The 27638-nt window shown below is 35.4% G+C and overlaps 3 protein-coding genes across 3 annotated transcripts; 1 reads left to right on the top strand and 2 right to left on the bottom strand.

Annotated features, from left to right (window-relative positions):
• Positions 1-7987: 7987 nt before the first annotated feature.
• On the bottom strand, positions 7988-8751 carry LOC133033572 (putative E3 ubiquitin-protein ligase XBAT31). The gene is made up of 3 exons (XM_061108434.1): positions 8737-8751; positions 8281-8352; positions 7988-8194 (listed from the first exon to the last, which is right to left on the bottom strand). Exons 1-3 carry the CDS (start codon positions 8749-8751, stop codon positions 7988-7990), a joined length of 294 nt encoding a protein of 97 aa, XP_060964417.1.
• A 13698-nt stretch (positions 8752-22449) lies between these two features.
• On the top strand, positions 22450-22950 carry LOC133033570 (uncharacterized). Its single transcript, XM_061108429.1, has one exon. It carries the CDS (start codon positions 22450-22452, stop codon positions 22948-22950), a length of 501 nt encoding a protein of 166 aa, XP_060964412.1.
• Positions 22951-25008: 2058 nt separating this feature from the next.
• Positions 25009-27575, bottom strand: LOC133033569 (uncharacterized). The gene is made up of 3 exons (XM_061108426.1): positions 26709-27575; positions 25532-26446; positions 25009-25203 (listed from the first exon to the last, which is right to left on the bottom strand). The coding sequence occupies exons 1-3, from the start codon at positions 27573-27575 to the stop codon at positions 25009-25011; spliced, it is 1977 nt and encodes a 658-aa protein (XP_060964409.1).
• Positions 27576-27638: the final 63 nt, after the last annotated feature.

Genomic DNA, 27638 nt, shown 5'->3' with positions numbered 1-27638 from the left:
TATATATATTCATATTCAGTTAATATATATATATACTTACATACATATATATCCATATACATAAAAGTTATTCATATATATATACATCTTTCATATATATATATATTTATATATTTATGTATGATTATATATATTTTATATTGGATTGATAATTTTATGTGATATATATTGTATACGTATATATGTATATATACATAAAGTTTTAAGTTTCGTTCTTCGTTAAGAAAAAAAATATATATATATTTATATATATATTTTGGGTGTATATTTTAAATCTTTATTGCAATATCACATTCATATAAAATTATAGAGTGATTTCGTGTACGAAAAAGATTTGAATAAACATCAAAATCTGGAAATTTTTTTTGAAGAACACCTTTGGACCCAACTCATCTTCATTGGAATTAAAATCGACTTTTACGTGTTTTAGATGCATAAAATCCACATAGATCTCTTTATTTTTTCATTTGGATCATTTCGGGATTAAAAATACGTAATTTGGTCGTCAAAATTCTCTTCACCGATCGGGTTTGGGTCGGGTCCGTCGGACCCACGTGCAGAAAAACGGGTCAAAATGACCCGGATTGGCTGAAGGAGACGACCCAAACGACGTGTCGTTTTCCACAAACGACATGTCATTTTTCAGTGTTTTTGGCTGCTGTCGTTTGATCAAACGACATGTCGTTTTTTATTTTTGAAAAACGACACGAGTTCGTGCTGCTGTCGTTTTCTCAAACGACATGTCATTTTTCCCCTATGAAAAACGACATGTCGTTTTTCAATTTTGAGATCAGCCCTTTAGTTTGTAAAACGACGTGTCATTTTGCGTTTTGCAAAAAACGACATGTCGTTTGTGCAGTGCATTTTTCAAAAAAAAAAGGGAAAAATTCTGAATTTCTTATTTTTTTTTATTTATTTGGAATATTAATTATTTTCCTATTTTGTGTTAATTTAGTCCATAAATTGCATTTAGTCAATTTTCCATTTTTATTTAATATACATATATCTAGTATAAATTAAAAATAGAAATTTGTTTAATTTGGTAATTTATTACATGATTTATTTAGGCATGTAATAATTGTGCTAATTTGTATAATTGTGCATTTAATTATATATTACCAAATTTATGCAATTTATTTTCTAAATTAATTTTGAAAAAATCTGCCATTAATTTCATATTAAGGAATTAGCATTTAATTAATTATCATACATTAATTGTATTAATTTGTATTTATTTGACAAATTTGTGTTTAAATGCAATTAATTTAGATTTGTATGATTTAAATGCTATACATAAATTCCTTTTATAGTGCTAGATATATTTAGAAATATTCAAACATTAAGATAGGTTGAATATTTTATTTAGCACATTAAGTTTCATAAAACTTCATAAAATTATTCATAAAATATTCATAAAACTTCCTAAAATGAATAAAATATGAATAAAATGTAAGTAATTTTGTGGTTTGACATAAGAAAACATGAATTTGGGACAAATGCTCATATCTAGAATGGTTTTTAATGATCTTCGGACGACCACACTAGGAGCATTAATCTCAGTGATTGTCTACTATGTTAATAACGAAATTACTTTTAGGTAGAGCCCAATACCTAATGTCAAAGTGAAAATATAATTTTATACAATTAGGGAGTAGCCACAGCATCCTTATTTGTATAAAATTATATATTAATTAAAATTCACCTTAATGGACATAACTTGTAATTAATTATATAGGTATAATAATTTTACCCCACAGGGATTTTATTATATTTGTATAATTAATTAGGATAATATGTTAAATTAAGTTCTCTTAATTTACCCCACAGGGAGTTATGGGGATTTAATTTAATAGTGTTATCACAAATTTAATTAAAGATAGATAATAAACCTTCATTTTCTAAAACTAATTGTTTAATTAAATCTATCATAAAGTTCATCTAATTTTATTAAATTTAAAATTTAGCCAACGGGCAATTTTAGATTTAGTAAAATTTTAATCTTCAGTTTATACTTTGGTATCTAGTGAACCACATAATTTTAAATAATTAGGGAGTAGCCACAACATCCTTAATTATATAAAATTATATATATTAAGTGGATTAAGATCACATAATGGACATGAATTATGTGAACATAATAATCTTACCCTACAGGGATTTTATTATATTCACATGATTAATATGTTAAATTAAATTCTCTTAATTTATCCCACAGGAAATTATGTAGATTTAATTTAATAATTTTATCATAAAGTATAAAATTTTGAAACATTTATAAATAATTAAGTGTTTCATACCTTTCATTAAGATAGAAATATTAAACTTTAAGTTTTTCATAAATTGTGTAAATCTATCATAATCTACATCTAAATCTAATCTTATTAAATTAAAAATTTAGCCCACAGGCAATTTTTGTTTAATGAGATTTCATATTTAAGCATGTTTATTCATTGGTAAAAACATGATTCATTTAAACCTCAAAACTATATATGTAATTTTATTACATCACTATTTATAAATTTCTTCCATACTAGTAGAAAATTTCTTCCATAACAGTAGAAATTTTCAAAATTTATTCTGATAACTTCATCTAGCATATACAATTTTTACTGTATAATTAAGAAAAATAAATCACACTTTATTATCACCAATAAATTTTAATTTATTGTGTATGAATTCATTCTAATATAGTTAATGTGATTATTAACACATAGTGGATTATTTTAGATTGTTATTCCACATTCATAATTTCTTGCAAGGTTCACAAATAAACCTAAGAAAGTCAGTAACTGTGAGCAAATCTTATCCATAGATAAGATAAGTTCTCACATTTAGAAGTTTAAGGAACAAGCAATATAGTAGTGGCTTTGTTTTAAAATTGGCAAAGATCTTTATGTTCCAAGATTCTATTGAAACTTGATTTAGACACATTTAGAGGTCTTTACTACAAATGATGTCACTCATAAAGATATGCAAGTTCAATCTGACAATAAGAAATGTGTTATTAATAAGAATTCTTCTACATTATAGCACCAAAAATTATGGAACATATCTCCATAAATAGAATAAATGTTAGTAAATGGTGGGGATCTTCATTACACTTGATTTTACTAACTTTATTTAGAACTTGTGTGAATTTCATTAAGAATATGTATTCCAACAAGTCAAAATCGGTGCATACTAGAATTCTATTATATTAGAAATCATACAAGTCAATTAATTTTGAAGACATGGACTCAAATTTTGCATCTCCTTTTTAACGATTACTCGCATAAATAATTTTTCTACAAAAGTATAGATTTATATGTTTCAAAGACATTTAAATCTTAAGTAGAGAAATGGTGCATTTTGCATATTAAGATAGTGAGATCAAATATAAAATGGAGAATACTACATTAAAATTCGTGAGTATGGATAAACTCCCAGTCTATTTGCAAAGTTTCTTTAAAAGCATGGGTTCATTGCCCGATACATATGCTTGGTACACCCAAATTATAGTGTGTAACATATTTAAGAAACTAAGCATTTTTTGGACATGGGGTGGAGCCTACATAGCAAACTCCAATCTTTCCTAAATCTTTGTCTATTGATACTCAACAATGGGGTGTACATATCGAATCGTGTTCTAACCAAAGTTGTTTCTCAAACATATTTTGAGTTGTGATAAGGTTGAAAACCGACTTGATGACATGTACACATTTTATAAATACCCATATATAGTTAGAGTACAATTGTCAAAGAAAAGATCTAGGCCCTAAACCATAAATGAGCATATTTCATTTGAAAAGCTATAAGGTTTAAGGGTTACATATTTTATTATCCATCTCACAACACTAGAATTGTGGAATTAAGAATTGACTTGATCAGTGGGAGTGATCAATCTAGGAACCTAGTTTCCGAGAAAGATCATTCATATTTTCTCAAACTTCCACTTCAAGTGTTAGATTAATTATGATTCACAACAACCCTTAAGATTACTGGTTATTGAGAATTCATAACTAATCATTAATAATATACAAGTCATTGGTAAAATTCTAATAAGTTATGTTATTTAGTAATTGCTTACAATTTCTAAAATAACATGCTATTGAACCATTTGCTCTTTCAAGAGTTTGTTGGTCCATCCTTAAGATGATTTATTAGAACAGTAAGATCAATGTATTCTAGTGATCACATTTTGTACAATAAGAGTTCAACTACAATATTAATTTGAGACACAAATTAAATTATAGAATGATAAAGAATTGAAGTTGTAGTACAATATGCCATGAATGAAGAAATGAATATCTTAAATAGCAATAAAGTTTATCTTTAGTAAAGTTGCCTAATGGGGTGGAGAACATTAATTAAGCATAGGTTTTTTCACCAATAATATTCATTAGGTAACATTGAGAAACATAAAGATATAAAAGAATATTCATTGCTAAGAAGTTCATTTTGAACTAAGAATCAATAACAAAGGAGATTTACATTCTCAATTGTTTTTATAAAAGATTCTATTATAGACCTTGGCATTTGTTGCTTGTTTTAATTCATTAATCAATTCCAAATAGTGAAATAGAGGAGAAGGTATATAGAGTGCCATAAAGATTTTCCTCTAATAGTGGTGAACATATGCAAGCTTAAAGTGTCTACCTATAGATTAAAACAAACATGTCACAAATTGGTATTATATCATCTTTTCCTTTAAGTTTGAAAAGAGAATTATGGAAATAATTATATACCAGAAAGTTAGTGGGAGTAATATTTGTTTTATACGTCGACAATATGTTACTTGCAAATGATGATAAAAGTTTTCTATATAAATTGAAATCATTCATATCTTAAATTATTATTTTGAGATAAGGAATATAAATAATATATATAATTTTAATTAATTAGAGAGTAGCCACAGCATCTCTGATTAAATAAAATTATGTATTATTCATCAGATATAACTTTTATCTTTAAGTGTGATAAATTCAACTCGAACCAGCATCTGAAAAATGATCTGAAGTGAGAATAAATTAAGAACATTCATTTGCTTCTATTTTAGAAGCCTAATGTATGCCTAAGAGTCTGAATAAGACTTTGCATTACATTTGTTTCAGGATCGTTAAGTAGTATCTAGATAACTAAAGTTAAGACCACTTTATTTTTCATACAAAGTGATGAGGTATCTTTAAGATACTAAAAATTATATTCATACATATTTTAAGATGAATTGACTATCTGGAAATATAGTTAACCAATTAGATTCTAACATACTTCACTGGTTGTATTTATTCACGTAAATCAATATTTTATTACGTCCTTAAGATTACCAGTAAGTTATATTGTAGAGAATCTTGATTGTTATTTCCACTATAGAAGTCAGATTCATTTATTGTTTTGAGGATACATCTCGTATGATGTATTATAGAGTTTCATAGTAGGCCTAAAGTTCAGAATTACAGTTTCATTAGGCCATTAAGAAAATTTTGCGATAAATTCAGCTACAATATTTATGGCTAATAACTCTAAGAGTACTGGTCGAAGCTAGCATATCGACATTAAGTATTTAGCCATAAAAAGGCGTGATAAGTGGTCATTAATCACGCAAACTGAATTGGGTGATCGCATAGATCCTTTACTAAAGGCATGCCGCAACACAAATTCAAGGATCATAAAGTAAATATGGGATTCAGTTAACCCATATGCAGTTTTTATTTGTACAACCAAAAATTATTCAATGAAACTCTAATTTCGATATTTTCTCATATTTATGTGCACCTTAATTTCATCTGAGAAAATTATCGTAAGAGGACCTGAATAAACATAAAGGTTAGGGTTTATTCGCTTAAGTACATTGTCACATAAAGTACATTGTTATATAATAAATATATCGTAATACATGGAAGATAATACTCGACTTATAATGAGGACATGTCGCTATGATTCGTATGTTTATTATATAATGAGGAACGCTTGGGTTTGAATGTTTTAGTTTAAATGCTGACTAAGTGGGAGAATATAAGAATATTTTTATTTTAAGAAATATATTTCTATTTAAGGAAATAAATTTCTATTTAAGGAAATGAAATAAATAATTGATTTTGTGATAAATGAATATTTTATATTCATTGAATCTGGACAAAATCATTTACGTAATATTCTATATATGGTCAAATTTAAAAATTCATTACCTGATTTGATTTCCTGAATTAATTGTCAAAATATTCTGACAATTAATGTGGCGTAGATACTGATGGAGTATCTCACCTATAAATATAGGGTCTCGGTCCCCGAGCTCCTCACTCATTCTGTTCATAACAGCAAAATCCATCTAAAGAGAGTTGAGAGAGCGAGGAAGCCCGATTACCCACATCAATCGGTTTCTTTTGCAGATCAAGCTTATGTGGGATTAATGCTCAAAGAATCAATGGCTGGAGGTATTTCGATCCTTATATTCATATAGTGTATATGTTTATTTATTCCGCATGTTATATACACATACATATATTTTATATTATACATATAAATGTCTAACAAATATAACTTTAACTCTCTCTAGAAAATTGGTACAATAATCTAAGCAATAATCTAAACTCACTAACAACACAAATATATAAGATAATTATCCTCACACAATTAATATCCCAAGGAGAGAAAAAAAAATTAAATACTATTTTAATCTGGATATTACAATTAAACAATTATAATGAACTTCATATATTTTTTTTTGTTTGATAGAAGTACAATAATTATTTATAGTTCAGAGGTAAAATTTGTTTATTTATTATAATATTTATATATAGTAAAAAGAATTAGTTAAAATAGTTTTATTATATATGCTTAAATTTTTTTTGTTGTGTTTCAATTTACATATACACCTAAAATATAATTTTTACCTTAAATATATTGTAACTTATCACATCAGATAAAATTTTGTAGTTTAAAGTATTTAACTTATCTATTAAATCATGATTTTTTTTTTGTTAAGTTATAATTTTAATTTTTAATTTTAAATATTTACACGGATTTAAAAATTAAACTTTTGTTTATGTTTAATTTTTGTTTTTAGAAATTTACATAAAAAAATATATTTTTTTTAATTAACTAGATTTAATAATATTAGGGAAATTATCCCATATACGATTTTTTTTAACTTTTTTTTTTTTTTCAAATTTACGATTTGAGTTTCTAAAGTGGTTGCAGCGCTAGTTGCAATAGAGGTTTTTATACGATTTTTTATTGCAATTTAGATTGCAGCCTAGTTGCAATAGGGTTTCTTTGTAAAATTCTGTAAAAATACAAAAAAAAAAACTGTTATGAAGTTTAAAAATAAAAAAGCCCCTAAATATTATTTAAAATATTTATGGCATATAATTTGAATTTTATAATAAATATCAATCCAAAAAATTCAACAATTTGTACTTAATTTTAAATATTCTTAGTAATATAAATAGTTTAAAATTTTAGGTTTAAATTTTTATTTTATCATTTTTTGAAATATTTTATTCATTAATAATAATTCAAAAAAAATATAAATTATAATTATAAATAATTTGAAAAATTAAATATAAAAAATAACTTCAAAAAATCAATATTTAAAAGAGTAATTTGCGGCATAAATAACTAAGTTTATCTTTCAGTTGCAATTTAATACCTAAGTTAAAATTTTGGCAGCATAAATACCTTCTGTTACACTTTGAGACATTCTCTAGGTACCTTGCTGTTATCTTGCACACTGGACACCAGATGGCATGACACGTCATTTAAAATAATGCCACGTCATTTAAAATAATGTCATTTCATCTTATTAAATAGCCACCTAATATTAACCATTAAAGTAAAAATTAAATTTGCTTTACAAAAAATATTTACATAAAAATTAATTTAATAAATTTATAATAAAATCTGAAATAAAATAATTAATACAAAATCAAAAGCAATAATAAGTAAATTTAGATAAAAAAAAAAAACAAATTCTGTACAAATAAAAACTAAAAACCCTATATCTGTGGAACTAGAATCGTGGAGAGAGAAAATGGTGGCGGCTGGACGTTCTTCTCCGACCACGAGCAGTGTTGGGCGAGACTTTCTTCTCCAACCAAGAAACTGCGACAGGGCTGGAATGAGCAGAAGAAAGAAGGGCTTGGAGGCAATCTGAATGGCCATAATATGCAACATAATGCAAACAGGTTCTTCCGTTGAGAGAATCAAACATCAAAAGCTGATAAAGCATTCACAATATTAATCGCATAGTTTTGAGAATAACTCAATAGAGAAGAGGAGAAGAAGATGAAGAAGTATACATACGTTTGCTCCAACTTCAAGGAGTTTTTGCACACAAGAGATCTTGCCATGCAATGCAGCCAGCATAAGTGGACTCTGAACCACTCACAATCACAAACCATAAACCAATTAGAAATTTCAAAAGAATACAAAAAAAGAAGAAAAATTTCCAGGTAGAAGAGAATTTGGTGATTCAAAAAGAAGAAAAAGAAAAGAGTGTGAGCCGAAAGTGACGAACCAATGAAAAACAAGGCAATAACATAATAGCATTAGCAACCAACACCATCTACACCCAACCACATCAAATTCAACTACAACGTTGGATTAGATAGATTTCAGAAATAATGAAACCTAAATCCAAAATCACCAAATTAAAAAACCAATATTCAGAAGAAACACAGACAACAACTACTACTTTTTCATTTCTTTTCTATTGTCTTCTCCACTGCTCTCTACTGCCTCGAACTAGGGCTAACTTACCCTCTTCTGATTCATCGCTTGCTTTTGTTTTTCTTACCCGAATCTGAATCTGAATCTGTATCTGTATCTGTATCCGAATCCTTTTTATTTTTTTGGGAAGAAACAAAATCTCACACCCGTGATTTTCCTTTTTGACTTCTCCCAAAACCATACATACCCTGTCCCATCGTTCTCTTCCCTCTTCTTCTTCTACTCGGTCACTGCACCACCGTTCTCCGGCGAGGCCCTCAACCCTCAATCGTGCGCCACCTTTTTCTCTGTTGGAGGTGGTAGCCTCGGTCGCTCTCCGCTGATGGCTCGTCCCATGGTTGGAGAAGAAAGTCTCGCCCGGCGCTGCTCGTGGTTGGAGAAGAACGTCCAGCCGCCACCATTTTCTCTCTCCACGACTCTAGTTCCACCGATTTAGGGTTTTTAGTTTTTATTTGTACAATTTGTTTTTTTTTTATCTAAAATTATTTATTAATTGTTTTTGATTTTGTATTAATTGTTTTATTTTAGATTTTAATATAAATTTATTAAATTAATTTTTATGTAAATATTTTTTGTAAAGCAAATTTAATTTTTACTTTAATGGTTAATATTAGGTCACTATTTAATACAATGAAATTGCATTATTTTAAAGGGAAATTTGATAATTTATGCTTAAAAATAAATGGTACACTAAAAATATGCTAGCATATTTTGCATCATGCAAAATATAATTAAACCATTTTTCCCTTACAATTTTACCCTTAAACAAATAAAAAATAAAAAATAAAAATTCATAACACTTCCCTCTCTCTCTCTCTCTCTCTCTCTCTCTCTCTCTCTCTCTCTCTCTCTCTCTCTCTCTCTCTCTCTCTCTCTCTCTCTCTCTCTCTCTCTCTCTCTCTCTCTCTCTCTCTCTCTCTCTCTCTCTCTCTCTCTCTCTCTCTCTCTCTCTCTCTAGAATACTGTTAGGCTATTTTTAGCCTATGTTTTGGATCCAATTTATGTGCGTTTTTAGCTGTGTTGGGACGGAATTACGCTTGTTTTCTATGTTTTCAGGTTCTTTGGAATAAAAGAGATCTCGGGTGCAGAAATTCGTTAAAAGACGTGCTGAGCCGAAGAAAACTCAATTTTTGAGCAATTGTGCATATCTGGCCGCGGCTAAACACAACTTGGCCGCGGCTAGATCTCGAGAATTCAGAAGGCTTCAGTCGCCGCGGCGATGAAGAGGCTCGCCGCGGCGAGTTACGAGATACAGAGAGCACCCAATTTTTCAATATTCTCGCCGCGGCGAGAGGAAGCTTGGCCGCGGCGAGATCCCGTACGGACCAGGGGCATTTTCGTCCATCGAACCCTAAATTTCAGTTATAAATAGAAAACTGCGATTGGAAGTCTGGGAGAGCGATTTGGAACCCTAAAACACAGCAGAAAGAGGCAGGAAGAGCATAGAGATTCAAGTGAAGATCCAGAATTCATCCTCCAACAGTTCTTTTCTTTATTCCTCTTTAATTTATTTATGTTGAATATTGCTATAGGAATGGTTATGGATTTATTTCTGAACTAAATTTCCCATTTAGGGAGGATGATGATTGTTGTTTAATGTTTTGCCTAGTTAATGTTTAATTACCATTCCTCAATTCTTGTGTGTGAAATTATCTTAGTTTGTTCTTAATTTCATGTTTAAGATTGATCACCTTGTGCATGCTCTATGATCTCAATTCAAAATCTGAAAAGTGAGAATTGAGAATGCTAAAATTAAGATAATCAATGTTCTATGTGAAACGAAAGTATTCACATGACTTATGTGACGAGTAGATTATTACTTAATGCTGATTTCATGTTAGTTTAACTAAGGAATTAATTAGATAACATGTGATTTAGAATCTAGAAGATCTGAAAGGAGCTAGGTTATTTCATAATCTGTCATTCACTTCAAGAATAGGATAGTAATTAAGCATTAACGATTTGGGTAAACAACAACAGGATTCTCCTCCCTATTGTCTCATCTTGCTCAACTTTCAATTGTGTTATTAAGTTTTCTGAATTACTTTCATACTTTACTATTTTTAAATCATAATTACTTTTGATCTGCCAGATAGAATTATAAGTATAGTTTAGTGGTATTTAATCCAATTCCCTGTGGGATCGACCTCACCTGTGTGAGATTTACTACTTGATTGCGTATACTTGCGTAGTGTTTAAAATTATAGCAACAAATACACACATTGCCACCACCGGAGCTAGTGTTCGGCCGCCTTACTCAAAGGAAACTTGAAACCCAACCAAAGCTCTAAGAAAGTCATTCCTTTAAACAATAATGGGTATGTAATTTCTTTAGTAATTATTGTTTGATTTAGATGTATTTATGTTGAAAGTAATAGATCTACACATATCCGTGGTTTTTATGTACCCTTTTGACACCCTTTGTCAATGAAACACGAAATGCAGCAAGTCTGCGTGTTTACTGTTTTTTTTTTGCAATTTTAGCGATATTTTTCGACATGGTTAGCGACATTTAGCGATTAAGAGCTGACAAGAGGTTAGGGATGACATTTAACGACATGTATCGACATGTCGCGACACAAGTCGCGACACATAGAATTATTGTGTTATATTGTGGATATTTTAATTTTTCTCGACACGTTCGCGACGTTTGTCGACATATTTTTTTTGGAATTGGTTCGCGATAAGTAGCGATAGGTTCGCGATATCTTGCGACATCTTAGTTTTTTATAATTTGTGGTCGTTTTGGTTTGCAGATTCAAATGTGTTTGTAGTTGTACTATATGATGGGGCTTGGGCAGTTGAAGGTTTCAACTGCATATTCAATAATCCAAAAAGTAAGATGTTAATGTTTGAGGTTGACACTACTTTAGAAAAGATGAATGATATTTTGTATGAAGAGTTGGATATAGACCCTATTGTGTATGAACTGAAAATAGAGGTGTGTTATATGTACATGAAAGGGAATATGATACCGCCAGAAGTTTTAGTGAAAGATAGTCAAGTAAGATTGTTCTTAAGAATGAAGGCAAAAATGAGTGTAGAGAACTTGCTGCCACTGTTTGTGACTAAGGTTAAAAGGCATGCGCTTTTGGGGCCTACTCCGCCAACTGTCCTCCCAAGAAGTGTTGTTGGGAGTTTTGTCCCAGAAACAGATCCAGCCGTAGGGATGAATGAGCAGGCCCCTACTAATATAGATGAGGATAATAGGGTTGACAATGGATTTGACCAGTTCAATGAGTTTGATGGTGCATTTTACAACAATGATCCTATAGTAGATTTGAACGAGGATGGTAATGCGGAGTTGGAAGTTCATGAACCTATAGAGGTACCTTCTTTAAGGTTAGAACTACCTCCACCATCTCCACCACGTCCAAGGGAGCAAAGGAAAGACCAAGAAAGAAGAACCCCTCGGAGTGAAAATCACGAAACACCAGGCACCAGTAGCGACGCCTGTGTCCTCCTCGTAGTACTGTACCATCTGATTTTGAAGTTTGTACAAAATTCAAACCTATTGTGTGGACAAGGGAAGACATAGAGGAAAATAATGTTTATATAACTTCTCTTACTGGTACACATTCAGGGGAAATATATGTTGGCAAGTTGTATACAAATAAGACTGAATTGAAAAATGTGGTTGGAAGGTTTGCATTGAAAATGAATTTTGAGTTCATGGTGAAGAAGTCTGGGACCGATGTTTTTTATGCAACTTGCAGGGGTTCAGATTGCAAATGGAGAGTGAGGGGGAGGAAGAGGGCACATTGTGACATGTTTGAGGTTACTGTATTCCACAACGAACACACATGTAGCCTGGATTCTAGACATGCTGATAACCGTCAAGCAGCACCGTGGGTTGTTGGCCACCTCATTAAGAACAAGTTCAAATCAGATGGAACTAAGTACAAAGCTAAAGACATACAAAGGGATATGTTTCAGGAGTATGGGATCAAGATGAGCTATGAGAAGGCTTGGAGGTGCCGAGAGAAGGGACTTATGTATTCGAGGGGTACGCCAGCAGCAGTTTATAGTCAGTTACCTGGTTACTTTTACGAGCTGGAACAGAAGAATCCAGGTACTATTACAAACATTATCACAGAGGATAATAAGTTCAAGTATTGTTTCTGGTCACTGGCTGCTTGTAGGAGGGGATTTAAGTTTTGTCGTCCTGTGATTAGTATCGACGGCACGTTCTTGAAGACAAGGTTTGGGGGCACAATTCTAGTTGCTGTAGCGTACGATGCAAATAACCAACTGTTTCTGATTGCCTTTGCAATTGTTGACAGCGAGAATCACGACTCTTGGAAGTATTTCTTGCAGAAGTTAAAGGAAGCGATTGGGGAGGTTGAAAACTTAGTGTTTGTATCGGATAGGCATCAAAGCATTGAACATGCTGTCGAGGTTATTTTCCCCGAAGCATGCCACTGTGCATGCTACAAACATATTTCTATGAATGTCACCCACAAGTTCAAGACTGATGTATGTAACACGCAAATATGGATGGCCGCTTACGCATGGTCGAAGAGGGAATGTGATAGACATTTGCAGGTGCTTCGACAGATGGATCCTCCCATCGCTGCTTATGTTGACAATATAGGATTAGAAAAATGGGCTCGTCCTTATTGTCTAGGAGACAAGTAAAACATCATGACAAACAACGCTGCAGAAAGCCTTAACAACGTGACTGAAGAATTCTGGGCATATCCAATGACTACTCTAGTTGAGTTCATAAGGTTCACACTACAAAATTGGTTTGCTAACCGTCTCGAAAAGGCAAGTAAGTGTGTTACCCCTTTGGCAACTCATTTTGAGGAAGATTTGATAAAGCAACACGAGGATGGTAGACGTAGAAGTGTCCTACGTAACGGTGCACAATTGTTTTGTAATATCCCAGAAAATAAATAATATTTAAATGGACATATTTTATTAAATATGTAATTACTTGGGAAATGAAGTAGGATTATGATCTTACTTAGGTAATTGTTGAGCAATTAATTAATGAAATACGTTATTTTGGGCCCGGTAATTGTGGAAATTTAGCTATGTGGTTAGCAATGTCACGACATTAATGAAAGAATTATTTTAAGAATATCCCGGATTTAAGTTAGAATTTTATTAGAATGTCGGATTGGGAAATTATTAAAATTACCAAAATGCCCCTAGGTTATAATTTTAGTTTAAGTTTTTTTTTTAAGGGTAAGTTAGTCATTTTTTTCTCTATGCTTGACTTTTGACCTTTGACTCCTTGTGGGCTGATTGTTAGTAAAAAAAAAAAAAAAAAAAAAAAAAAAAAAAAAGAGTGCAACCTTATTTAAGTTGCTTCCAAGGCAAGAAAGCAAAATAATCACAGCTTCAAGCTTCCTTCTTTTCTTCTTCTCTTGCCGATCTTTGAAGCTGCTGGAAACCAGGGGAAAACTCATTTATTTTCTTCAATTTCTTGAGCTAATCCTAACCCTAGAAGCTAGCTAAGTGAAGGTATGATCCATCTACTCTTCCCTTAATTGATTTCCTTGAGTTTAGTTAGGTTTTGGTAAGGTTTTCTTTAAATCCTGAGCTGGGGTATAAACTGAGGTTAGGGTAGGTTCTTAGGGTTGATTTGAAACTTGTTTGAATGAAGATTGAGTGAGATTGAGGGCTGTTCAATTAAATAGATGTTGAAAGTGATGTTTTTATGCAAATTATCAAGTGAGATGTTGATTTTGAGTTAAATGGTGAATTGTGATTAAATGATGTGTTGAATATGTTGTATTTGGTATATTGAACTGTTCTGGAAGTGCAAATTAGGTCTGAAATGGTTTTGGTTCGAGCTGGAGGAGAAAAACCGAATTTTTCTGATGCAAAGAACCGGTCGACCGGTTGGTTCTGCATGTATCGAACCGGTCGACCGGTTACAGCAGGGGAAAAATTCTCGGGTTTTTCTCTGAATCGTGTTTAGCTCGGGGATGAACCTAGTACCTGCCTTTGAATAATTTTGAGTTATTTGAATTATTATATATGTGGTGAAGCCTAAGTCTAATCGATTTTAAATTAGGGTTTTAATCCGGAATATTATGTTAAGGTATTTATTGTGTTTCAATTGTCGTGACATAGGACCGGGATTGCCTAGCTTGTTTTTCCACCCAGGTCGGCCATATTCTTGACTTCTGAATTAAGGTAAGAAAAGTGGTAAGCACCGTATGTGGTTAAAAATCAATGAATGAATGGAGGTGACCTTAATTAATATCATGATGTTGATTAAAGCTTATTAAGCCTAGGTTATGACCTAGGGTTGGAAACGGTTATTACCGTTATGAGTAATTACTCTTGAAACCGCGGTTAGGTTTCTTACTTATCGTTTGCTTTATCGGGCAACGATAGTGACATATTCAGCTCGTATGTAACGAGTGGTAAAAAGTGGTACTTTATTAAGTACCAGGAATGTGTGTGTTTAAAGGAATGCTTGTTATTATCGAATAGTGAGTAAACATAATGGCATAAGAATAAGTTGATAATCATTTTCTTACAATTATTGTTTTGATCACTTTCTTGCTGAGTCTCTGTGACTCACTGGTGCTTTATGGTGCAGGTAAAGGAAAGGCTAAAGTCGAGCAACCATGAGTTTATGGTCGCAGCAGCAATGTACATACCAGCCGCAGGCAGCCCAGTTTACAGGATGCTCTATTTTGATTGTATTTTGGAAAATATAAAGCTTATGTTGTAAAATACTTTGAAACCAGTTTGTAAATATTTTGAAAACAGGGGGACCCCATAAATCATGTTACTTATCTTTTGTTAAATAGTTTAAAGGTTGAGTTTTAACTATCAAAAATTTAATTACCCACACTTTTAGTATAATTACATCTTATATAATTATTGGTATTTTAAATAAAGTGCACACACGTGGCGTCCCTGTTGGACAGGGCGTTACAACATGGTATCAGAGCGCCAAGGTTTTTAGATCCTGAAGACTGGTTGATATGTACATTGGCTGCAAGGACCTGATCGACTCATGGTTTAGTAAGCTTTAAGTTAAAAGATAGCTTGTTAATTTTCTGATTACCTGATTATTTGAATTATGTTGGTATCGGAATGGTGTGGGAAGAATTATAATATATGGAAATACTTATCAGTATTGTTATTACTTGGAATGTGATCGCAGGTGTATAGTTATGCACCCAAGGCGGACTGGTAGGGGTACCCGCGAGCTAGCTGGGCTCGGGGCTGCTGGTGAGGGTGAGAACCCTTTACCACCACCTAACTGGGAAGAGTTATATGCTGCTATGCAAGAAACTATTCGGCAGCAGGGTGAGCAAATCAGAGAATTAAGAGAGCAGCGAGCTCAGCCTGCTCTAAATCTGAATCCTGATCCTCCGGCACCTCTTGTAGTGCCACCGGATGCAGGGAATCGCTTGGAACCATTGTATGAGCGGTTCAGGAAGCAGAATCCGCCAGTGTTTGAGGGTGGTGCTGATCCACTCAAAGCGGAACAATGGATGAGTATGATAACATCCATTTTCGATTTTATGCGAGTTGAAGATAATGACCGGGTCAGGTGTGCTACCTATATGCTACGAGATGATGCCCGTATTTGGTGGGAGATTGTATCTCAGGGCCATGATCTGAATAATATGACCTGGGAAACTTTTCGGGCCTTATTTTTTGAGAAGTATTATAATGAGTCTATTAAGGCAGCAAAGGCAGAAGAGTTTATACGGTTAACTCAGGGTAGTATGACTGTGACAGAGTATGCTACTAAGTTTGATCGACTGGCAAAGTTTGCCTCAGATGAGGTGGCTACTGAAGCTGCTAGAAAAGCAAAGTTTATTCGGGGGCTGGATGAACACATCGCCCGGGATGTGATTGTTGCTTCTAAACAACCGGGGGTTGCCCGAACTTATGCTCAGATAGTTGAGTTGGCTTTAGTTTCTGAGGGTGCAGAGGCTCAGATACGAAAGAAAAATATTGCCAGAAGAGATTCATGGAAGCAAACGGCAGTGCCGGTTCGGGTAGGGGTACCGATTTTGGTGACCGCAGAAAAGACCTAGTGAATCATCACGGCAGCCCAAACAAAAGATTCCAGGGTAACCAAGGTTTCCGTCGTAGTGGGAATGAAAACTGGCGGACTTTTCCTGAATGTCCGAGGTGTAAAAAGCATCACCTGGGCGAGTGTCAGGCTAGGGCCTGTTTCCACTGTGGAATGGTGGGTCACATGAAGAGAAATTGTCCACAATTGCTACGGTTAGAGCAGAAGAAGGATGATACACCCACTCCTGCCCGAGTATTTGCCCTGACTCAAGCTGAGGCTGATGCTGGTCCTTCTACTGTGACAGTCGTCGACTTTACGTTGCCGGTACTTTATTGATCGTGTTAATTGATTCTGGTGCGACGCATTCTTATATTTCAAGTAGAATAATTGAGAAGCTGAATAAACCTAGTGATGTGCTTTCTAGAGGTTTTGGAACCTTGTTGCCTACTGGGGAGTTGGTTATCTCCAGCAGGTGGGTTCGATCCCTTCCAGTGTTTGTGGAAGGAAGAGAGTTATCAGTTGATCTGATAGAATTAAATCTGGAGGATTTTGATGTTATTTTGGGGATGGATTGGCTTGCTAAATACAATGCCACCATTGATTGTAAAAGAAAGATGGTAACTTTTCAGCCTGAGGGCGAGGACCCCTTTGTATTTGTGGGTAAGATGCAAGGATCTCGGATTCCCTTAATTTCAGCTCTTAAGGCAAGGGATTTGTTGTGTGAGGGGTGCATTGGTTTCTTGGCGAGTGTTGTGGATATTTCCAGGGAACCACTAGCGGGACCGGAGCATGTTCCAGTGGTTCGAGAATTTCTGGATGTGTTCCCAGAAGAGTTACCAGGGTTGCCACCAAAACGTGAAATTGATTTTGAGATTGATTTAATACCAGGAGCTGAGCCTGTATCGAAAGCTCCCTACAGGATGGCACCTGCAGAGCTGAAAGAGTTAAAAGTTCAATTACAGGGGATGATGGATTTAAAATTTACTAGACCTAGTACTTCACCATGGGGTGCACCAGTTTTGTTTGTGAAAAAGAAAGATGGAACATTACGAATGTGTATAGATTATCGGGAGTTAAACAAATTAACAGTGAAGAACAAGTACCCTCTGCCAAGAATAGATGATTTATTTGATCAGTTGCAGGGTAAAACTGTCTTTTCTAAGATTGATCTTCGATCTGGTTATCACCAACTGAGGATTCGAGAGGAGGATATTCCCAAGACAGCTTTTCGGACCCGGTATGGTCATTATGAATTCCTGGTAATGTCCTTCGGATTAACAAATGCCCCGGCAGCATTTATGGACTTGATGAACCGAGTGTTCAAAGATTTTCTGGATGATTTTGTTATTGTCTTTATCGATGATATTCTAATTTATTCAGACTCGGAAGAGACTCACGAAAGACATCTTCGAATGGTATTACAACGTCTCAGGGAGCATAAGTTGTATGCCAAGTTTAAGAAATGTGAATTCTGGTTACCTCAGGTGAGTTTCTTGGGGCATGTGGTGAGTAAAAATGGTATTTTAGTGGATCCAGTAAAGATTGAAGCAGTTCGTGACTGGCCTCGACCTAAGTCAGCAACTGAAGTTAGAAGTTTCCTGGGGTTAGCAGGGTATTACCGAAGATTTGTTGAGGGCTTTGCAAAGATTTCTACGCCTTTAACTGAGTTGACCCGAAAGAATTGTAAGTTTGTTTGGACTGACAAGTGTGAAGGTAGTTTCCAGGAATTGAAGCAAAGGTTGATTACCGCTCCTGTGCTAACCTTACCAAAAGGTGACGAAAAGTTTGTGATTTATTGTGATGCGTCCAAACAAGGGTTAGGTTGTGTTCTTATGCAGTCAGGGAAAGTGATTGCTTATGCATCCAGGCAATTGAAGGAGTATGAACAACGATATCCTACCCATGATATTGAATTAGCAGCGGTTGTCTTTGCACTAAAAGTTTGGCGTCACTATCTGTACGGTGAAAAGTGTGAAATTTATACAGATCACAAAAGCCTCAAGTACTTTTTCACTCAGAAGGATTTAAATATGAGGCAACGACGATGGTTAGAACTGGTCAAAGATTATGACTGCGAGATTCTCTACCACCCTGGTAAAGCAAATGTGGTAGCGGATGCTCTAAGTCGGAAAGGACCAGGGCAAGTTTGTGAACTAAAGGAAATCTCAGCAAAGTTGGCTGAGGATATGACGAGAGCGGGAATTGAATTTGTAATTGGAAAACTTGCTAATATCACCATACAATCTAATCTATTGGAAATAATTAGAGTAGCCCAACAAGGTGACCTTGAGCTACAGGGACATAAGGAAAAATTAGAGGCTGGGATGGCAAGAGACTTTTCGTGCTTATCTGATGGGTTGTTGCGATACAAAAACAGAATCTGTGTACCGGTTGATAAAGAAATCAGACAAGAGATCCTTGATGAATCTCATACTACACCGTACTCCTTACACCCAGGAACAACCAAGATGTACCATGATGTGAAAGCTTTATACTGGTGGCCGGGTATGAAGAAGGATATTGTTGAATATGTGTCAAAATGCTTAACCTGTCAACAAATTAAAGCAGAACATCAAAGGCCGGCAGGTTTGCTTCAACCTCTAAAGATTCCTGAATGGAAATGGGAAGACATCACCATGGATTTTGTGGTAGGGTTGCCCAGAACAGTAGGGTATTATGATTCTATTTGGGTGATAGTGGATCGATATACGAAGTCTGCTCACTTTCTCCCGGTGAGGACAACGTATACAGTGGATCAATATGCTGATTTGTATATTAAGGAGATAGTTCGACTTCATGGTGCCCCAAAGTCGATAGTTTCAGATCGAGATCCAAAATTTACATCCAAATTCTGGGAAAGTTTACAGCAAGCAATGGGTACTAAGTTGAAATTCAAGATACGGCTTTTCATCCTCAAACCGATGGTCAATCTGAAAGGACTATCCAGATACTTGAGGATATGTTGAGGGCATGTGTAATGGACTTTGAAGGTTCTTGGAACAAGTACCTACCTCTGATTGAGTTTTCTTATAACAATAGTTATCAGAGTACCATTGGCATGGCTCCGTATGAGATGCTTTATGGAAGGAAATGTCGATCACCTATTCACTGGGATGAGGCTGGTGAACGTAGGTACCTTGGACCTGAAGCTGTCCAAAGAACGAGCGAGGCTATTGAGAAGATTCGAGCTCGTATGCTTGCTTCCCAAAGTAGACAGAAAAGCTACGCAGATCCAAAGCGTAGAGATGTTGAATTTCAAGTTGGGGATTTTGTTTTTCTTCGGGTGTCCCCAATGAAGGGAATTCGAAGGTTCGGGAAGAAGGGAAAGTTGAGTCCCAGATTTATTGGTCCATTTGAGATTCTTGAGAAAGTAGGTCAGGTAGCTTATCGGTTGGCTCTACCTCCTGCTTTATCTGGAGTTCATAACGTGTTTCATGTCTCGATGCTTCGGAAATATGTATCTGATACAACTCATATCTTAAGTTATGAAGACATTGAGCTTCAAACCGACATGTCGTATGAAGAACAACCAGTACAGATCTTAGACAGGAAAAAAAAGGTGTTGCGAAACAAGACTATTCCACTAGTCAAAGTGTTGTGGCGGAACAGCAAAGTTGAAGAAGCGACTTGGGAATTAGAGTCGCAGATGCGGGAGTTGTATCCCGAGCTTTTCAGGTAAATTTCGAGGACGAAATTCCTATAAGTGGGGGATAGTTGTAATATCCCAGAAAATAAATAATATTTAAATGGACATATTTTATTAAATATGTAATTACTTGGGAAATGAAGTAGGATTATGATCTTACTTAGGTAATTGTTGAGCAATTAATTAATGAAATACGTTATTTTGGGCCCGGTAATTGTGGAAATTTAGCTATGTGGTTAGCAATGTCACGACATTAATGAAAGAATTATTTTAAGAATATCCCGGATTTAAGTTAGAATTTTATTAGAATGTCGGATTGGGAAATTATTAAAATTACCAAAATGCCCCTAGGTTATAATTTTAGTTTAAGTTTTTTTTTTAAGGGTAAGTTAGTCATTTTTTTCTCTATGCTTGACTTTTGACCTTTGACTCCTTGTGGGCTGATTGTTAGTAAAAAAAAAAAAAAAAAAAAAAAAAAAAGAGAGTGCAACCTTATTTAAGTTGCTTCCAAGGCAAGAAAGCAAAATAATCACAACTTCAAGCTTCCTTCTTTTCTTCTTCTCTTGCCGATCTTTGAAGCTGCTGGAAACCAGGGGAAAACTCATTTATTTTCTTCAATTTCTTGAGCTAATCCTAACCCTAGAAGCTAGCTAAGTGAAGGTATGATCCATCTACTCTTCCCTTAATTGATTTCCTTGAGTTTAGTTAGGTTTTGGTAAGGTTTTCTTTAAATCCTGAGCTGGGGTATAAACTGAGGTTAGGGTAGGTTCTTAGGGTTGATTTGAAACTTGTTTGAATGAAGATTGAGTGAGATTGAGGGCTGTTCAATTAAATAGATGTTGAAAGTGATGTTTTTATGCAAATTATCAAGTGAGATGTTGATTTTGAGTTAAATGGTGAATTGTGATTAAATGATGTGTTGAATATGTTGTATTTGGTATATTGAACTGTTCTGGAAGTGCAAATTAGGTCTGAAATGGTTTTGGTTCGAGCTGGAGGAGAAAAACCAGAATTTTTCTGGTCTGGCAGCAACCGGTCGACCGGTTGGTTCTGCTGTATCAGAACCGGTCGACCGGTTACAGCAGGGGAAAAATTCTCGGGTTTTTCTCTGAATCGTGTTTAGCTCGGGGATGAACCTAGTACCTGCCTTTGAATAATTTTGAGTTATTTGAATTATTATATATGTGGTGAAGCCTAAGTCTAATCGATTTTAAATTAGGGTTTTAATCCGGAATATTATGTTAAGGTATTTATTGTGTTTCAATTGTCGTGACATAGGACCGGGATTGCCTAGCTTGTTTTTCCACCCAGGTCGGCCATATTCTTGACTTCTGAATTAAGGTAAGAAAAGTGGTAAGCACCGTATGTGGTTAAAAATCAATGAATGAATGGAGGTGACCTTAATTAATATCATGATGTTGATTAAAGCTTATTAAGCCTAGGTTATGACCTAGGGTTGGAAACGGTTATTACCGTTATGAGTAATTACTCTTGAAACCGCGGTTAGGTTTCTTACTTATCGTTTGCTTTATCGGGCAACGATAGTGACATATTCAGCTCGTATGTAACGAGTGGTAAAAAGTGGTACTTTATTAAGTACCAGGAATGTGTGTGTTTAAAGGAATGCTTGTTATTATCGAATAGTGAGTAAACATAATGGCATAAGAATAAGTTGATAATCATTTTCTTACAATTATTGTTTTGATCACTTTCTTGCTGAGTCTCTGTGACTCACTGGTGCTTTATGGTGCAGGTAAAGGAAAGGCTAAAGTCGAGCAACCATGAGTTTATGGTCGCAGCAGCAATGTACATACCAGCCGCAGGCAGCCCAGTTTACAGGATGCTCTATTTTGATTGTATTTTGGAAAATATAAAGCTTATGTTGTAAAATAATTTGAAACCAGTTTGTAAATATTTTGAAAACAGGGGGACCCCATAAATCATGTTACTTATCTTTTGTTAAATAGTTTAAAGGTTGAGTTTTAACTATCAAAAATTTAATTACCCACACTTTTAGTATAATTACATCTTATATAATTATTGGTATTTTAAATAAAGTGCACACACGTGGCGTCCCTGTTGGACAGGGCGTTACATGTTTAATGTTGGAAGAGGTGCTGACGGTTCTGACTTTGAAAAAGGCGGAGATGTGAACTTAGTTGAGAGAACATGCACTTGCGGCATGTTCCAATTGTTGAAAATTCCTTGTCCCCATGCATGTGCCGCAGCGCTTACTCAGAATGTCAGTGTCTACGCTCTGTCATCCCCCTATTACACAAAGGAGACGTGGAAGAATACTTACGATGCAACAATTAATCTTGTGGGCGAGGAGGATGAATGGGTGCTTCTAGAACACATGCAGAACATGAGAATCGGTGTACCAGTGGAGAAGAAACCTGTAGGTCGTCTAAGAAAGAGCAATGCAGGAAGACTACGGACTAACCGATTTCCATCGAACGGTCAAAAAGTCAAGGAACCACGCAAATGTTCAAATTGTGGCGCATTGGGACACAACAAAGCTACTTGCAAGGCCAGGGTTTGGGCATCATTTTCGTTTTTAAATTGCATGCATTATTATTATTATTATGGTTTATGACATGTTACTTGTAGTTTTTTATGTATGACTATGTTTTATCGACATTTTTTCGACATTATTTTCTGTGTATGTGGTTGTTTAACGAGGTATCTCAGATTTTTGTATATAATTGTGTATTTCACGACACTTTTGCGATATGTAGCAACATTTTCACGATATGTTTGGAAATTTAATTTATTCTGGACAAAGTCGTAAAATTGCGACTTTCCACGACTACACTAGCGACATGTTGCGATATAGGAAGAACTTTTATTAATTCCGGAAAAATTAAAAAAATTGCGACTTTCCACGACTACACTGGCGACATGTTGCGATATAGAAATGACTTTTATTAATTCTGGAAAAACTAAAAAAATGCGACTTTCCACGACTACACTAACGACATGTTGCGATATATGAAGAACTTTTATTAATTATGGGAAAAATTTAAAATTCACGACGTTTCACGATAACTTTTGCGACATTTTGCGACATTAATGGAACTTTAGTTCATTTAGTGAAAAGTCGACATCTTGCGACGTTTAACGATTACATTAGCGACATTTAGCGACAGTTACCAATTACAAAAGTTACAACAATTAAAATTCTTTGCCATGTCGATGAGCCTTGCAATATTTGCATAGAGATCCGGGCTTCACCTGTTTACCATTAAAATAACCTAACTTGCAGCAACGGCAGCCTTCGGGGAACCCTGGTGGTGGAGCCGGCCATATACCTGTTTTGTTAATTTTTTTTTCAAGTTGTAGTAACCTCCACTCGTTCATAAGCTGTTCATCTTCAAAACGTTTCATGTCGTCAAGCACTTTTTGCATTTGAGGCGTAATTTCCCCACAACCAGGCTCCTGCTTGATCTCTTCAGGAGTAAGAATCGGGTATTTGCCCTTGTTCCTTCTAGTAGACATTGCTAAGAGAATTATCTTGTAGGGGTAAAAATTAAGAAAATATGTAACTTATGAGATAGAAAATTGCTTTTATAGACAAAAGTAGTAGTTGGGAAGGTGGGATAATAAATGTAAAAATTGAATTACACAATTGTACACATGTTTGTCATGCACAAAGCAATCTGGGAAATTTTGCGCGACATGTCGCGACACCAGGCGACATGTTATCGACATAGTGAAGTAGTTGGTTAGGCGGGATAATAAATGTCACACATTAATTACCATTTAATGTGGAAACATCTTTTGTATCGATATTTCGCGACATATTTGCGATATGTTAACGACATCAACTGAAGAGTCAAAACATGATTTTTCTATCGACATTTATCGACATATTCGCGGTGCTTTAGCGACATGAAACCAAACACTCAGAAACTACATTTTTTCGACATTAAACGACATGTTAACGATGTTGTAGCGACATGTAAGTAAAAATTTTCAAAATTGAACACTTTTCGATATATAAAAACTGTACAGATTTAAAAACAACTATGCAACTATGTTTGTACAATTGTAATGGAGTTCTTAAAATACAAAATAATTACAACCCTTGTACCTATTTTACCACGTTAAGTTTTGATAAAACAAGTCTACACACCACCGATCTCTGAACATTCTCATGTTATCATCTGTAATGTTGTCGAAGAACCGATTCAGCATTAGGTGTTCGATGTACTCAAGGGCATACACCCCGCAATCACCACTGAAAAATTAACAACAAACACATTTAGAGATTGAATTGCATTTAAAGAGTAATGGCAAAGGAAATAATAATATACTATATTAACAATTACCTTGTTTTACTTTGGGGAACCACCTCACTGGGCATGCGTTTAACATGCATTGATGCCAGTTGGCTACTGTCCCCTAAGTCCACATTCAGAATGTTGTTGTTCACTTTATCGTAATAGCCAGTTGACCTCAGCAGATGTGGAAACAGCTGAGTCCAAGGTAGCATGATGACATCAAACTGTGCATCGGTGGTGCATGCTAAATCATTATCGTACACCCGAATCTGCCACATATCAATATCTACCTTAACAACAACCCAATGTTTTTCATGAGCGAAGTACACGATGAAGTATATGAAGTTCTGATCCTTCCAACATGGCATGTATCAGCTCTCCATACCCAGATAGTACTGGTTCACTGCATCTAGCCATTCAAACGTACTTCTGTCACCAGTCTCGCAGCCCCAAATGCCTATGAGGAATTGTGGAAGTGTTGTGTCCAAAATCACACCTGGCTGAGGGTACAACTCTGGAAAATGAAGGCGTCTCCTCCTCATCAAGTGTGATATGGCATCTATGTGCTGCACAAAAATAAGAGAAGATTAATCAATGTCGTAAATAAAGTCGCGAAACGTCGCGAACAATGTCGTGAGAATAATTTGACTAGTGTCGCGACACTGTCGTGACAATGTCGCGACATGTCGTTAAACAGAACAGACTAAAAAATGTCACAATGTCGCTAGAATATCGCGATAATATCGCGACATGTCGACAAATAAAATAGAAAGAAAAAACTTTTGTATCAGCAACAATGTCGCGAAAATGTCACGACATTGTCGCTAACACATCGACAATAAAATAGATATTGCAGAAAACATCAAAAATACTAATTAATTATTAAATACTTACATCATCTTGAAGCCACTCCCCCTTTAGAAACAATGTTGTGAAGAACTTGACATCGCCAACACCGGTGTGCACATTCCTAGGTCGGGCATTGGGAATGTCTCCAATCAACCACCTCTTGAACGTACGAAGCAATCTACGGTCTGCTGGTCTTTCCGGGTCTACGTTCTCTAGAAGAACTCGCCTCTTTTTCTTTTCCGCAGTGTAGTCATTCAAGTACTTTGGCGGCTTCCTCTTCCTCACAAATGGCACATTTTCTGGGGATCCAGGTAGAAGTAGGACTTTGTCCTGTGATTGTGTATCACCAATGGCCGTGATAATTGCTTCCAATGGAGTTGACGGTGCCTCGTTATCATCTGCTTCCCAATCTTCTGGGAAGACATCTTCGTTATCACTCTCCATTTGTTCCTCATTTTGCGGTGCAGGTGTGGGCTCTCCAGGTGTGGGCGCTCCTTTTACCATTGCCATCAACTCGTCCATTTTAGCCAGTAGAGTCTCCTTCAGATCTTTCTGACTCTCCGTGAAGGACCGCCTCATACTGAGATGGCTATTTACTAACCCCGTCTGTGCCAACATGACGGCTTCCTGCTGGGACTCAAGCTTCTCCAGCCGGGCCTCAATGCTATCCAACCTCTTTGCAAGGTCAGTGTCCACGGTTGTACTGGTTGGAGCAGAAGGACCTGCTGAAGTAGATGGCTCGTGTACTTCAGGTGCCGGTGGTGGTGGAACTAAATTTGCCTTTGTGACGGCCTCGTTGATGGTCTTCGCTTGAGTTTCAAACACAGACTCCTGTGTACCATCAACGTCCACCGTTTGTTCCACATCTATCTCAAAGCAAAGAGGGGCTTTACCCTCATTAATACTCTTGAAGTATGCCTCTTCACTGGGCCGGGGAAACAAGCACTTCTTCACCACCAACTGAAACAAAAAAGAAAACACAGAATAATTAAAAACTGTGAAAAGAAGTCGAAAATTATGATAATCGCAAAAAGCAGCATATTGTCGCGACATGTCGATAACATGTCGCGACATATGTCGCGACAAACAAGACAGGAAGTTCTTTCGCGACATCGCATAATGTCGCCAACATATCGAGAACAATGTCGCGAATGTTGATTTTCAATAAATTCAAACATATCTCTTTAGGAAAAAAAAAATACAGAACATTAAAGAAACATACCCGACTGTTGAACAACAGTGCAATGTCGGTTGCCTTGACATCTTGTTTCCGCTGGCCCTCCGGTGTTTTCCAGCTCAACATTCTGGGGAACTTGGTCCCGTTGCAGTGGGCATACTTCTTCCCCAACTTCTCAATTGCTTCGTATGCCCAGTACTGAAAGGCAGGTACATAGCCACTAACAGTGTACTTTGCCTCCTGAGCAATCTTCTTCCCCTTCTTCTTGTCAACATTATCCTTGTAATGTTGCATATTTTTTCCTAATGTCTCCATCAGCTTACGAAAAGCGCGCTCGCCCCACGGATACTTAAAGAAGAATTCGAGATCGTTAACAAACTTCAACATCTCAGGCCAAACTTGGACATTGCCCTCCTTTGATACTAATACACCTTCAATGAAAGCGATCAGTCCAAGCTTGTAGGCATCTTCTTTATCTTCGCACCTCTCAAGTTGGAGCATAAGGGAGTCCAACTGAACAGAACTCTTCCCTTCAAAATAAGTCCGAACTAGATGGTCGTTGGACTTAGCGTGTATTTCCTCGTCTGTAGGGGCACTACCCATAGGTAAGCCAGTAATGAGTCCAAACTCTATCCGTCCGAATCTCATGTCATTTCTCCCTACATGAAACCAAACCTCATCCTCCTTTTCTGTGTCCACTTTCATTTTTCGTAAGAGGAGGCTGTGGACCAACGCGCCGGAGAAAGTCAACTCTCCAGCTTCCCAAAAGTGTCCGAAAGGACTAACCTTTACTGTGTCAACCAAATCCATCTCAGTAAACTTGGCCTTGATATATCTGAACCTATCTGTACCCCGATAGGTAAGACGTCCAGTGAAATGCGAGGAAACTGGAAGTTTAAGTTCAGGAGCCATCTGCAAAATTGTCAACAAATTTGTTAGAAGTATGTCGTGAAAGATATCGCAGTATGTCGCAAA

This window comes from Cannabis sativa, chromosome 1, assembly GCF_029168945.1.
Source record: "Cannabis sativa cultivar Pink pepper isolate KNU-18-1 chromosome 1, ASM2916894v1, whole genome shotgun sequence".
In the NCBI taxonomy this organism is placed as follows: domain Eukaryota; kingdom Viridiplantae; phylum Streptophyta; class Magnoliopsida; order Rosales; family Cannabaceae; genus Cannabis; species Cannabis sativa.
The sequence above is the reverse complement of the archived record's forward strand: the minus strand, read 5'-3'. Positions and strand labels throughout refer to the sequence as shown.